We start from the raw sequence: 15,682 nt of genomic DNA on the forward strand, positions 1-15,682 counted from the left end.
AGCTCTTGCAGAACATTAGAGCAAATTATGGACACCTTCCAGGCATGTACTGTGCAACTGGTAAATAACACAAACAACATCATTATAATACTAATACAAATGGTTTTTGATAACCCAGACTGGAAATAAGCCAATATTTTTCATTTCTAGTTAAGTTTTAATTAAAAATATATTTTATCCCATCCAAGTAATAAATCTTTTTGGGGCAATCAATTTCAGTAACCATGCTACTGTAATATAATCACAAGAACAATAATCAAATACCTTCCAAAAGATAAGCCATGATTAAGAAGCTAACAGCCTTGTAACTTCTAGGAACACTAAATGAATCATGTATTTGTTGAATTTATCAAAGCAACATTATAAGCAGAAATTTTCTCTTCTTGACTGCAGAGTTATAGACAGCCAAATGCTACTCTGACAAACAAGTGCAGCTTCCACTTACATCAGTGGGAGTTTTGAACATATATTAAGGGCAGAATTTCCCCTCAAATAGTCACATCATATATGCACTCTTTCAATGTGGTTAACTCTCAGTCATAGTCATCAAAAGTGTCTCACTTCTTTTACAAGTAGAAATACTGTTACAGTCTATGGAGCCAGTTAAGAATTTGACTCTATGCAAAATATGAGCTTACATGTGGAAGGAAAACTGAAGTTCACCAAGGGCAACAACAGATATCACTATAAGGCCAGAAACAGCTTCTGAAAGATCTCCAGCTAGTAACTGAACATATACTCTCTTTCACCTACCTAAGGTGGAGTCAATATTTCCCTCTAAAACCTCTGCTACATTGAGTAGTAGTATTCAAATTAACCATCATGGGGCTCAAAGACAAAGGAGGTATAGCAAATAGTACTTAAGAAACACCAGAAATCAGCAAGAAGCACGCCTAAAAGTGGCTGAAGCATACTCCAGTATTTCCTGTTTATGCTTTAAATTATGAATTCTCTGTGTATTAGAGTCTGGAGAAACTACATAAGTTTGGTTTGCGATATGGATGTTGCTATTGGCCACAAAAATCAGCAATAATCAGAACTTGCCAAACCCAACCTTCTGCTGACAGGAAGAAGAAGAGGAACTCAGTCCAATCTTTCCAAAGAAAACCTCCTGTTGGGGAGAGGACTCAGAAATAACTCCAATGATGAGCAGGTGTTGAAGGCGACAGGATGCCTAAATGCCAACCTTCTAAAGATGAGCTTCTGGCCTAGCTTTCCAAAGAGTGAATCTGATCTTATCCCCTTTTGAGCTGAACATAAGAGGATGATACAAGTATGGTAGGGTGGGATGGGTGGTGGAAGGAGCCTATTGCATGCTAGCCTCTGCTAACAATGCCTCATGTGTGAGTGGGCAACATTCTTTCTACCCTGTTTCATGCAGGGAACACAAGGCTTGAGTGAAAAATCTTGAGTGGATGGAATCTCTAAGGAAGTTTAGCTTTCACATGAACCTGAATTTCCAAGAAACATTTCCCCGACTCCCTCCAAAAGCATACTAGGTGTTTTAAAATAAAAAATATAGATTTTGAACCTAATTAGGTGTTCTACTCGGAGTACAAAAATGCATGATATTAATAATATGTTGTACACATATTCCATTTTATCACATTTCTTGATTGTGTGCCTTGTAAACTATATTTTTCCTAATAATCTTTTATTGTGTTATAAAATCATGTGTGCTCCTAGGGCAATCTCCTGAAAGCACATGATCCAGGAACAGAGGGCACTCTTTTGACCCTATTAGCTGGACAGAAAAGACAGCATATGAAGCAATGGATTATAGAATAAAGGAAAACATTCTCTCTCTCCGAGACAGGCAGGGAGACTGCATTACAGGTGTGCAAATTTGGGCTTCCTTAATGCTTCAGGCAACATCGTATGGTGAGTGGTAAATAGCTACTCAGGATTAAAGAATTTGGGGGAGTTGCCGGTTACACTTGCAGTATATTTAAAACTAATAAACCTCTACACTGATAGCACACCTTCGGCAAACTATAATATTTGAATTCAGAAATCTTGAAGCATTGTCTTAAATTAGTTAAATCTATTAGGAGTTATTTGCATATCAACAATTGATTTGTTTGATGCGATTTTAATTATCATTATTTGATGGTTACTTGCTAGATTAATGCAAATTATGAGAACAGAAAGCCATTTAATGGAAAGAAAATAATTTAAAACCATAATTAAACCAGTTTAGGGGAGGATCATTTGGCTGTTCTGTTCCAGACAGACCTTTTGGCAGCTTTTGACACAATTGACTATGGGTTGCTGCTTCAGAGATTAAGGGATGCTGCTGTGTGGCCTGAATTTCCCTCCAGTGGTTCAAGTCATATTATGGATTGAAGAGTCAGTTGGCAATAATGGGAAAAAAACTTATCATTGCCAAGGGATTTGATTTGCAGTGCACTACAAGGATCAATCATATTTCCCTTCTTGTTCAACATACATATGGGATCTCTTGGTGACAATTTCATAAAATGGTTTGAATAGATGCTGCTGATATGGAACTATATATTACTGAATCTACATAGCCAACAAGTGCAGTCTCCGTTACAGATAGGCCATCTGAAAACAGAGCAGCCTTGTCCCTTGAGCCTAGGAAAACAGAAGATTTGCTGCTGGGTAAATAATTCAGAGATCGATTTCCACGAAAAAGATGTGGTCAACAGTGATGCCAAAAATTCTTAGTCCACTTATTTGTTGGATGTATTTTGATTTTTTTCCCCACTATTTCAATTTATATAGGCTACATCTATTTATGCTTGTGAACATTTTACAACTGCAACATATGCTTATGGGATCACAAGATTCCATTAATGTAATTCCCTTTCTGTAACAGATTATAGTATGGCTCCTTCATCACTTGCAGCTAGTTCAGGATGCAGGATTTTACCCATACAACTGACATCATTATACAATACTTGCCCTTTTTTCTTTACATTGGCTGAATATACAGCAGTAGATTGGTTTTCAATTGGACTTTGGATTCAGGAAGGGGCAGTTAGGGAACATGGCAGCTGCTCTCCATGGAACTGTTTGCTATACTCCCTTTCATCACTTCTCCTTCCTATCCCTCTCTACTCTCTGTGCTGTGAGTTGAAGGGTGGGCTTAGGATCTAGGTATGCTGGCTGAATACAGTGTTGTGCCAAGGGTGTTCTGGGCCCAGCTTGAAACCTCAAATCTGGGTCCCCTGCCCCCCGCCATGCAAAATCGTGCAGTCACCACTAAGTACTTTTACAAAGGGACCATCCTAACACTCTCTAAAGCAATCTTACTAATTAGCTACTCCCAGTCTATCCATCTTGCTTTCGAGTTCTCGATAGAAATAAAAATGCCAAATTGATTAACCCTTCTTTCCCCGTGGATGTTCTTAGATGGGTCTTAGTTCATTTTAGCTTGCTGAAAAACTCCTGTCTAGCAATCTGGAGTGGCACCAGAGTGAGTGCCAACCTCAGGACAGACTTAAGAAGTAGGGCACAAATCCCAAGCTGACTGTGAATTCTATACCTAGATTTTACTAACCAAGTATGAACTCTTCAGGCCTAACCATGGAGTCACAGTCAGTCACATTGGGTATTCTGGTTATCTTGCCACCTAGGCAAACGTGTCTTTGTGATAGATGGTCCCTTACACCAAAAATCACAACAATACCCAGGTTACTCCTTGTCCCATAGGACCAGTCACTTACCCCTGGTCAATTGCACTTTAGATCTCACATCAAAGACAATGCTTGTAGCCAATCCTATAATAAATTAACTAACTAAGAAAAAGACACAAGTTATTTACAAGGTTAAAACAGGTAAACATAGATACATATATGAGCTACAGTCTTAGGGCTTAAAAGGTGGTAAAAGGTTCTATAATAAGCAAGCTGTATATGTCCTTTAGGGCTAACACAGGCCTAGCACTACGGATCTTTTGCTTATGCTTAGTAATCCTTGCCCCTATGAGTTCCAGTTTCCTCTTGTCGGGCACTTTTATTCCCTCCCCCCAGAGTTCAAGCTGATGGGACAAGTTCCCAGCTCCACGTGAGGGAGTAATTAAAGTCTTTGTTTTTTGATGTTTCACAATGGCCCATTTGGTTTCAATGGACCTTCTTGGTAGGCATGACCTAATATTCTGTAGGAAGCCAGCATTTTACATTAGTTAGTGCTTCCTTCATGTCTGGTGAGTTATAAAGTGACAGAGGTTTACAATGCAAACACTCAATACATAACCTTATAACATGGGGTACAGATATTATAAGTTTGATTAATATATGCAGCATCCTACAAGCATGTCATAAAATATAAACACTAAACTAAGAATCTCAAAGAACACCATATAAACCACAAGCCATTGTTACATCAAGATTTGGACTAGGCAATTTTTTGCTAACAATGTTAATTTTTCAATAAGATGTACACCACATCTTCAGCACATGAAATGAAAACTCTGAAATGTTCACTGGCAAGCTATCGGTTTCTGGTGTCAGATTGTGTGAAGCCTTGATCGCCTCTAAAGCATCAAGAACACAATCTGATTTCATAGTGGATGGATTGCCTCTATCCTTGCTTACTATCTTGTCACGCTTTGTCATTTTATTGTAATGCTAATATGATATTTCAACACATCCCAGGGTCTAGAAGAAAAGTAAAACAGGATATACAATCTTTGAACAATTCCAAAATTTAGAACAACTTGGAGAAAACTATTTCAGTGAGTGGGCAACACATGAGATGAAAGATATGTATTGATTTACCTGCTGAATTATATTTTCAACACCATGCTGCAGCAGCCATACTAGCTCAATTGTCATAGTTTTGTTTCCCACAATGAGCCAAATGTATAATCATAGCTATAACAACAACACGGAGTCCTTGTGGCACCTTAGAGACTAACAAATTTATTTGGGCATAAGCTTTCATGGGCTATAACCCACTTCATCAGATGCATGGATTGAAAAATACAGTAGGCAGATATAAATATACAGCACATGAAAATGATGGGAGTTGCCTTACCAAGTGTGTGTGTGGGGGGGCAGTGCTAATGAGGCCAATTCAATCAGGGTGAATGTGGTCCATTCTCAACAGTTGACAAGATGGGGTGACCATCAACAGAGGGAAAATTACTTTTTGTAGGGCTAACGAGACCAATTCAATCAGGGCCTGACTCTATGGCCCATTCCCAACAGTTGACAAGAAGCTGTGAGTATCAATGAGGGGAAATTGCTTTTTGTAGTGACCCAGCCACTTCCAGTCTTTTTTCAGGCCTAATTTGATGGTATCAAGTTTGCAAATTAATTCCAGTTCTGCAGTTTCTCTCTCGTTGAAGTCTGTTTTTGAAGTTTTTTTCTTGAAGAATAGTCACTTTTAAGTCTGTTATTGAGTGCTCAGGGAGACTGGTTTTTGCTACTGGTTTTTGAATGTTACAATTCTTGATGTCTGATTTGTGTCCATTTATTCTTTTACATAGATACTGTCTGGTTTGGCCAACGTACATGGCAGAGGGGCATTGCTGGCACATGATGGCATATATATAGATGTGCAGGTGAATGAGCCCCTGATGGTGTGGCTGATGTGGTTAGGTACTATAATGGTGTACCTTGAATAGATATGCGAACAGAGATAGCAACAAGGTTTGTTGCAGGGATTGGTTCCTGGGTTAGTGTTTCTGTTGTGTGGTGTGCAGTTTCTGGGGAGTATTTACTTCAGGTTGGGAGGCTGTCTGTAAGCGAGGACTGGCCTGTCTCCCAAGATCTGTGATAGTGAGGGATCGTCCTTCAGGATAGGTTGTAGATCCTTTATGATGCGCTGGAGAAGTTTTAGTTGGGGGATGTAGGTGATGGCTTGGAGCGTTCTATTACTTTCTTTGTTGGGCCTGTCCTGTAGTAGGTGACTTCTGGGTACCCTTCTGGCTCTGTCAATCAGTTTCTTCACTTCCCCAGGTGGGTATTGTAGTTTTAAGAATGCTTGAAAGAGATCCTGTAGGTGTTTGTCTGTCTGAGGGATTGGAGCAAACGCGGTTGTATCTTAGGGCTTGGCTGTAGACAATGGATCATGTGATGTGGTCTGGATGAAAGCTGGAGGCATGTAGGCAAGTATAGTGGTTAGTAGGTTTCCGGTATAGGGTGATGATTATGTGACATCAAGAATTGTAACATTCAAAAACCAGTAGGAGAGCACTTCAATCTCCCTGGACACTCAATAACAGACTTAAAAGCGGCCATTCTTCAAGAAAACAAACTTCAAAAATAGACTTCAATGAGAAAGAAACTGCAGAACTGGAATTAACTTGCAAACTTGACACCATCAATTAGGCCTGAATAAAGACTGACAGTAGCTGGGTCACTATAAAAAGTAATTTTCCCTCTGTTGATACTCTCACCTTCTTATCAACTGTTGGGAATGGGCCACATTCACCCTGATTGAATTGCATACCTTTGCCACTTGTACGACCCTTTTCCGACCATTCTGCAAGTTCCAGCCAGTAAAGATTGTCTTCACATATTCCTTCAAACATTCATATTGGCATATTTGCTTGCTACAGTAGAAAGTTTATAGACCCAGTTTTATGGTTCAAGGGAAGAGGAGGAATTTGACTGGAAAAGCAAACAAGCAAAACAGAACAAGGGGGCGAGAGTCAAACTGTACATCCCAGAGCAGGCAGACATATTCATGATAGATCAGCTTGAGCTAACATGTTAAACATAGTAGTATGGACACCGTGGCAATGGCAGCAGCTCAGACTAGCAGCTTCAGTCCAAGCCCACTGGCAAGAAGTAAAGTAAAAGACAAAACAAAAACACAAGGCCCTTGATGGTCTGGGCCCCGTCCCCCTGTAACCATTTGACATCCCTTTGCATGGAACTCTCCATCAGGGAATTTATTAATGGTTTCATTAGACCAGAATGAGGCAGAGAATCTGTCCCTCTATATCTGAGACCTTGCACATCTGTATTCAGACACCAGCAACCATTTAAGATTCTCAATATCATGACTTCAATCAGTAAGCAAGCAGGAATCTACTACTGTGGTGTGCCCTAGGCTGTAGAACTCCCCACGAATTTCATCTCACAACTTCTCTTACCAATTAAAAAAAATTACAATCTTTTTACTCTAAAATTTAAGTTCAAAAGATTGATGATTAGTTTGACAACTGTTGGCCTTACTGGAATGGGGTTTTGTCACAGACGCCATAGGGAGCTGAGTTGGAACCATTAGTATCATCCCTCATCTCTTTTCTTTTCCCATTTCCAGCTTTATTGTTAAGCTTTTTTAGAGTGCAGTATTTTATTTTATTTCTTTAATGTTCGTTAAATTGGTTGTATTATAATGAATAGCTTCCAAACATTTTGACAGGAGTTAGGAGACATACTGTATACAATTATAACAACAATTCTCTACACCTAAAGAGAAAAACAGACACATAATGGAGCTTGAAGTATCCCAAAGTTCAGGCTATCTAAGAAGAAGAAGAAGATTCTGTATGAAAGGTTCACAGCATATTTTCTTTCACTAGTTCAGTACCACAGTCATAATGCCTCTAGTATACTGGAAGTTATTGCACAAAGTCCCAGGGGTACTAAGTCAGTTAAAGAAGTTTATGGGGAAAAATGTCAAGAGCAGAGCTGATGCACAAGGGACTTTGTCTGTGGTAATGAACTTCTTACAGTCTTTCAGAATCTTATAGCTAGATAAATAAAGTAACTTTCTCAGGCTAAAAAACAAGAAAAAGATTGGATTAGCTGCGGTTAGGGTTTAAGAATCAGATATCAGTTCAAACAAATGAAATATGTATATTTCAAAATCTAGATGTTTTGAATAGAATATTGTTTCCATGCTTCCCCAAAACTTTCCTTTCTTCAGGTATCAAGGTCCACAAGATGACAGATATGGCAATATCCATGAAAAAATGCACTGAATTAAGTTTACATATCTTTGGTGGCCATTGTAATAAATGCAAAATGTATGTATTAATGTGGACTAGAACTGTATGTAACATCTCTAGGGGAAAGATGGAATGTGAACCCTGGGAAATGTTATGAACTTCAAAGGACTATACTGAACAATGGGCAAGACAAGAATGGAGTTTTGGACAAATAGCAGGGAATCTCTAGGTGGAGGTGAAAGCAAAAAATCAGCCTTTTGAAGCTATGCTCTGGGATTAGGTAATCAATAGACCATTGTCTATTGATTACCTGATCCCAGTATCATAACATCAAAGGCCCAAGTGGTATAAAGAAAAGACTAATCTATTCATGGGCGTACTTGGTCTGAGCTAAGGCTGTTATGAATTTGTAACTACAGGAAAAGCCCCTTTGTGAAATCTGAAGCACTGACTCCTGTCAGAGCTCTTGTTGGAGTTGGGGGTAATCTCTGGTAAGCTTATTAGCAGATGTGTAGGTTCTTTTATTGTTTTTAAAGTGTTTTCTCTGCAATACTTTTACCTTAATAATAAATGTGCTTGCTTAGAAGGAGCTGACTAGTAAGTAATAACTGTGGACAATTATCTGGGGATTGCCTTCAAAGAGAAATCCAAGTACAGATGTTGGCCTGTTCAAGAAGTCTGGCTTGCTAGGAATATCACAGTATAGCCAGAAACCTGTACTGCCTGGAAAACCCCCTGTCAGATGGTAGAGAGACACAAGTCTCTTGGGTGGAGACATGACAGCTGAAGATCTAGGAGCCTACTGTGGGTGCCCTCAAGGAACCACAGAGGAGGAAGACAGGTGCAGTTGACCCGAACTGTGACACACACAGTTCCTACAATGAGTTTTTAAACTGATTCTACCAGGGAGTGGGTACATCAGAGGGGCAGCACCAGTCCTATCAGTCACTGGTGCTGGGCAAATTGCACCTTACAAAGAGCTTATCAGTTACGTAATTTCTACAGCCAAAGCAAATATGAATATTTTGTTTACATTTCTGGGAAGCAAAATTTTGCATAACTAACTAGTGCTACTACTTTACCATGGTGAAGAATAGGACATCGCTTGAGGAAGACTAATTCCTCACTATTTGCTAAGGGTAAACATTTGAGAAAGCCAAATTCCTAGCATCAATATTTCAAATCTCCAAATGGGCTTTTAAAAATGGTTAGCATTTGCTTTTCATATTAATTTTTCACTAGGTGAAAATCCATTTGTCATATGGGTGAACTCCTAAAATGACAAAAAGTTAAAAATGACCAGGAACTTAAACATTGAACAGTTACAGAGCATGAATCCCAGTGATGATTGAATCTGGTAATATTCTAAATAAGAAGAGCTCTCAAATATTCTTGTAGCTGTTTTCATCACTTCACACCAACTCAACAGACATTCTAGGCTTCAGAGTGACACACAGAGGGACAATCCTAGAATCTTGTTATACACATGTTTCTGAATTAAGTAATTACAAGATATAGAGTAGAGGATTTGGAATTTGTACAAAAACCAAGCAAATCATCTGCAGTGGATTTTGGTCAGGGAATTAATAGACATGGTTCCAACACTGGAAGTTCCCCGGCCTCTCCGGAGCTCAATTCTGCCTTGCCTTAGATATGGAGAGAAACAGTGAAACCTGGGGGCTTTATCGTGCCCCCAGGTTTGTGCCGAGTTCCCCATGTGACCTCTCTACAGCCTCCCTCCTCTGTGCAGGGGAAACATAGCAGTTGTGCAAAAATATTTTCTGATCTATAATTGTCTCAGCTCAAGTACTAACAATCAACCAACTGCATTTCACTGTCTACCTTCTTTTAATGGGAAAATGGCAAACTTGATCAAAGAGAAGATATTTGTATATCAGACCTTTTATGGGTTCCATTTTCAGTAGTATGGAAAATAAATCAGAAACAAAAAAGAGCATGTAAAGTCCTCAGATTCAGTTGCATCTTTTACTCCCTGATGTACAATACTTACATTAATATTATTATTTCACCATGGGTTTATACTATCTCCAGGAAAAGGTGAACCTCATTCTGCTGCTTTATTATCCTTCTCACATTTTAATGTTTTGTATTCTTAATATAACAGATGCACAACATTTTTTTCAAGCAAGCTTTGACACTTATGGATTAAATCACAAGGAAGATGCAAGTGAGTAACCTTGTAATTTCCAAGTGCATAATTTCAGGTGTGCTCCTTTCAAAAGATGGCTAAGGTGAAAAAAAACACAAGTATTCTTAAAGTATTTTCTTTATTTGCATGTGCAAAGCCTATTTCAAGGGGAAACAGAAATTCACATATATGGTTTAAAGAATAAATCCCCTAGGGGATCTGGGATGAGTGTCCAATCAGTTGCTTACATTTGTGCTATAACTTAGCACCTAAGACAATATTATGTTTACACAATACTATCTGAATTTGATGTTAGTTTATTATAGGAGCTGAATATTATTAAATCTGGAAAATACCAGATAAGATTTCTTATCTCATCTAAATAGAAAGTTAATCAAAAGGAAGGAAAGAAAATAAGTAGTAATAACAGAACCTATATTATCTCAGTTTGAATATCAAGTATTGTTTATGAATCACAGTTACTTCTACTTTTCAAGTATCAGAAACTATTGCCAATAATGGAAGATATTAAGAAATTTAAGGTTGGGGAACATTTTCAAGACAGATTCCTGCAATGTAACACAAATAAAGTCTATGTTATAAAGAACATTAGAAAGTTGATGCTATGAGAACGTGTTTATTGTTTTCCTTTTTATTAACCTTACTAGTTTACTACAATGGCAATTTGATTTTCTCTGTAAATAACCACTTGTTGCTGTCAAAAAGGTCAGAAATCTATGCATACCAGAAAGAAAATGAGTGTATGAGACTCGCATGTTAACCCTCCCTATGGAAGTAACAGTCTCTATTTCCCCACCCGACTCCCCAAAAAAGCCAACATGCTCAAATAAATTTGTTAGTCTCTAAGGTGCCACAAGTACTCCTCATTCTTTTTTCTCCTAATACAATGTAGTTCAACAGATTTAAATTGTGTTTCCCTCTCTTCCTGCCATCAAAAAATACATCCCAATTTATTACTTTCAAATGGTGGCATTTACTATATTTGTGGCCCAGACAATCAAGCCTGCTGGTTCTGCATCTCCAGGGGAAAGGTCAGCCTGACAGTAAGATCCCAAAATAATGCAAATATTCTTCAGCAGCTAATAGCAGAACTAAAAAAAACCCATGCATTTCCAGCTTTAGCAGAGCTCCAGAAGCATCTTTCACTCCCCCTCCCCCCATCCGTATTTTTACATCCCACAATGGTTACTACAGTCTTAGGACTCTAATCAGTCTACATTCAATATCAGTGTTAGGGAGTGTTAAGTAAGTACTAGTACAAAATATAGGCACTGTGACTGAACGAGTGCCCCAAACCCCCTTTCAAACAATGCAGCTACAGGTATTCTCTTCCCCTTTTTTCTATTTTTAACAGGACTTACTCACAGGCCTACCTTCCTCCAGCCCCACAGCCGCCATTTTATATTTTGCCTATTTCTCCTCCTAGTAGTCCTCTGGGAGACTATCTAGTCTTCTTGGCACACCAATCTTCCATAGGACTTAAGCATATGCTTAACTTTGCTTATGTGAGCAGCAGCATTGGCCCCATTTGAAATTAATGGTAGAACTCCCTTTGACTTCAATGCAGCCAGGATGTCTCCCATTGATTTCAACAGGGCTACTTCACATAAGAATGGCCATACTGGGTCATTTCAGTGGTCCATCATTATGCTATCTTCTGACAGTAATCAGTGCTAGATGCTTCAGAGGAAATGAACAGAACAGGCAATTATTTAGTGATCCATCACATTGTCCAGACGCACCTTCTAATAGTCAGAGATTTAGGGATACCCAGAACATGGGATTGTGTCCCTGACCCTCTTGGCTAATATCCCTTGATGGACCTATCCCCTATAGACTTATCTAAATTTTTTTTTGACCCAGTTATACTTTTGACCTTCACAACATCCCCTGGCAACAAGTTCCACAGGATGACTATGCATTGTGTAGAGAAGTATTTCCTTATGTTTGTTTTAAACTTGCTGACTACTAATTTCATTGGGTGACCCCTGCTTCTTGTATTATGTAAAGGACTAAATAACACTTCCATATTCATGTTCTCCACACCATTCATAATTATATAGGCCTCTATTATACCCACCACCTTCGCTGTCTCTTTTCTAAGATGAACAGTTCTAGTCCTTTTAATCTCTATTCATATGGAAGATGTTCCATATCCTAATAAGTTTTAATGCCCTTCTCTATACCTTTCCCAATTCTATCTGTCTGAGCAAAGTCACACCTGCTTAAGTGCTTGGTGGATAAATACAGTAACATAATTCCTATAAGCCTGATTATCACACATAGCAGATGGGATAGACAGAATCACAGACATCACCCATGGGAAGGAACTGTCATGGCATACTTAATCTGGCATTCTGTGACCACTGGGAAGGAGCTGTGTTTCCCTCAGTGTAGTTACAAGGATTATCGAGTCTGGGGAATTTGCAAAACTTCCATAAACACAGCATTTATAAAGTTCCTATTGGCTGGGTTGGGACATGGATGCTTCTAGGAATACTTGAGTTTATTTTTTTAGCTTTATTTGAAAATGTTCATTAAGTATTCTGCAGTTTTTAAAACAAATCTTATATTTCCTACATTAGGCCGCAGTATCACCCTTAAAATATTAGTGATTTACTTTGTTACTTCTGGAAATAATAAAAAATCTAAAGCTAAGTTAGTGTATCAAGGAGCATCGAGTTACGAAGATATACATGAGACTCTTAGGAAGATTATTTTGAGAGGGTCTTTGTGCTTTTCTATAGCATGACACTTTGAAAAAAAATATTTGAGGGGACAAATTCCAGCCATAGTTGCACGTTCATGTATTAGAGGGCAGAATGTGACCTTAAATGCCTATTCTTGGTAGAGATGGCTAATAAAATATATAGAGGTCATTTTTGTGAGCTTAATCTTTTGGTTGTATCATGATCTAAATCAAAGCAATGATATTTGCATTTCTAAATATATTCAGCTACCTTGTTACTGAAGGTTTGCTTATAGATGTTACATTAATTACCTTTTCCTATTTTTAGCAAACCTTTCATAAGGAATATTTTTCAAAAGGCAAGTCTTAAGGGAACAAACTGATTGTGAATAGAAAAGTCAAAGATGATTATCTATCAAATAAAGTGATCAAAACACAATGACTATTTTGACATATACACAGATTGATAAAGTGTTACATGATATTTCAGTTGGCAGGGAAACACTCACGATTCTAAATCTTCACCAGTTTTTTTGTCTTACAGATGAAATGGACAATTAACTGCTCTGTCTCCTTTAACTGATTTTTTTAAGAACTAAATGTTGGCAGATGTTGGCTGCATTTGTGTTTCTGAGTTGTGCTGTCCCAGCTATGTGCAGATAGCGAACACAGCAGACCTTGATAGAACCGCCCAATAACCACAGATCCATTTAGTAGCGACGGCACACGGTCAGGTTTATTGTTGACAAAGCACAGCCCTAGCTCCCCGGGTTAATGTCTACAGTTACACTAGCACATGTATGCCTGTGACAATGGTCACAGCTCAGTGAATGGTGGGACTTTCCATTCCCCCCTCGGCTGGCCAAAGACTCTTCCTCCAAGACCTCTCTTCATACACTGATACAAACAGGTTACCTATTGCTTCTCTGATGTAGTTACTTAGATGTAGCTTATACATGGGTTCAATCAAAACATCTCTATTCATCATGCTGACATCCTGACCTTATATTTAAATAGGGTGGGGGAGGGAGAATCAGGCATCTTCAGAGAGTGTGTTTGTACCATACTTGGTATCTGTGTGTTCTGGTATCACCCTTCTGGAATGTGCCTTCCTGAGTGCCTCATACTTCTTAGGAATGTGTCTGTTTTTGCAATATCAGCCCTGTTTTTGCCAGTTTCTGTGAGCTTGAATGCAAGCAGAGTCTGACTTCTGCTCACAGCCCTGACTTTTGCTAGCTTTGCTTTATATTACAGGGCCTAACTACCACTCTAGTTCAGGTGTCAGGCCTCATAACAGGACTTTTGTACCAGGTCCCATTTTTCAGATTCTCTCTACTACACAAAGAATATAATAATGAAGGAAAAATATCAAGGAACCACTTATAAATTAAGATTTTAAGCATATTGTAGCCTGTAGTTCTCATGATACATTTTCATGAATACATGATTGTCTCTACTGCCTGTTGAGGTCAAAGACTTTTCTGAGGGAGATTTAATAGTGGAAAAACATTTTTAATAGCTCTTCATTCCTGTCAACATTTGCACTATGCATATTAAAATTCTCTGTACCTCATTGACTAAAACATATTTTAACATTCCTCTCTGATAACATTTGTATAGCAGCGAGAACTTAATAGAATTCAAGTACTGCATTTTTTTTTATTTTTAATATATCTAGGCGAGCTACAACCCAGCATGACTCAGTTGAAATGAGCTGCGTTGAACTTTTGAATATATAATGTCTTGATTTAATGATTTTTTTCTATAATGGCCTGCTGTTAAGTGATAAAACAATTACATTTTTAGCAATATTACAAATGGTTTGCTTTGAAAAAATCTCCATCCTAGTGTACATTATCCAGTTTTAATAAAATTCCCTGTACCTAATGAAAAAAATTAAACTAGCTGAAGCTAGAAGGTACTCAGGTGGAGCTACTTGAGTATATATTAAACTGTTCATTCTTTTCATTGCATTTTGCAGAACTTGTGTGCTGGGTTCACATCAAATTGGAAGAATCAAATGTTCCATTCACAGTGCTGAGCTTTCTCTCCTGAAGATTAATGTACATATTTTGTTTTCCCACGTAGATGAGGGATGATGGCACTTTATAAGTAATAGCACAGGAACAGAATGTTTCAGATAACAGTGAATATCCACTTCTCAGATTAAATCTCATCTTTGGCACTTATGAGCCTTTCAGTTCTCTACAGTGCTTTCTCTTAAGGTATTCTCAAAGCAAGCCTGCATTGAATGCCAGTTTAGAGGGTGCAGAAATCCTATCCTACATTTTCAGGCTGAAGAAATTAATTTGAATTATCTGTAAATAAACTCAAAAGATGTCAAGCTCCTACCTTTCGGGAATGTATTTCTTTCACATACAATGGAAGTAGAAATTCAGATATGCCTTCAAGTCGAATTCCTTTTTTGGTGACTCTCAGATTCCCCATTCCATCCTACAAACAACAACAAAAATATTTCACTTTTGTAAGTGACCACTGTGAAGAAATAAAAACCATTCAGCCCAAACTCTAGAAGCAGTGATTGCAAAGAATATGGAAGAGGGAAGTAAGGTGAAAGGGACTCTCTGAAACTGATCTGAGAGATCAAACTTTTCATACACTTGTGGATTAAAAATTTATTCAACTTTTCAAAAGCTTCAAAAATATTTTTTTAAAATTAACAAATAGTCATCCAGTAGGTTCACTAGCTTGAAGATAAACATTACTTTTAAAATTACTAGTCAAAGTCTTTGCTGGGTCCGCAGTGAGCAGGAGAATGAAGGTTTTTGAAGCCTCCTGGAAATTCCAGACACATAGCAGTTTTGAGTAAAAATAAAGATGGTTACAAAGGACCTATATTTAACATTCTATCTGATATGAAAAGAGGCATTTTACACCTGTGTTGATGGCAAATCCTGCTTTCTTCTTTGTAATTCTGTAGCAAAACTAA

The 15,682-nt window shown here is 38.1% G+C and overlaps 1 protein-coding gene across 2 annotated transcripts in view; it reads right to left on the bottom strand.

Moving 5' to 3' along the window:
* SGCZ (sarcoglycan zeta) overlaps positions 1 to 15,682 on the bottom strand; it is a 393,503-nt gene that overhangs the window by 192,624 nt on the left and 185,197 nt on the right. For both annotated transcript variants that reach the window (XM_054028998.1, XM_054028999.1), the window contains exon 2: positions 15,085 to 15,186. In XM_054028998.1, the coding sequence (XP_053884973.1) occupies positions 15,085 to 15,186 (102 nt within the window). The remainder of the gene's footprint in view (positions 1 to 15,084; positions 15,187 to 15,682) is intronic.

Source organism: Malaclemys terrapin, chromosome 5, assembly GCF_027887155.1.
Source record: "Malaclemys terrapin pileata isolate rMalTer1 chromosome 5, rMalTer1.hap1, whole genome shotgun sequence".
Taxonomy (NCBI): Eukaryota; Metazoa; Chordata; order Testudines; family Emydidae; genus Malaclemys; species Malaclemys terrapin.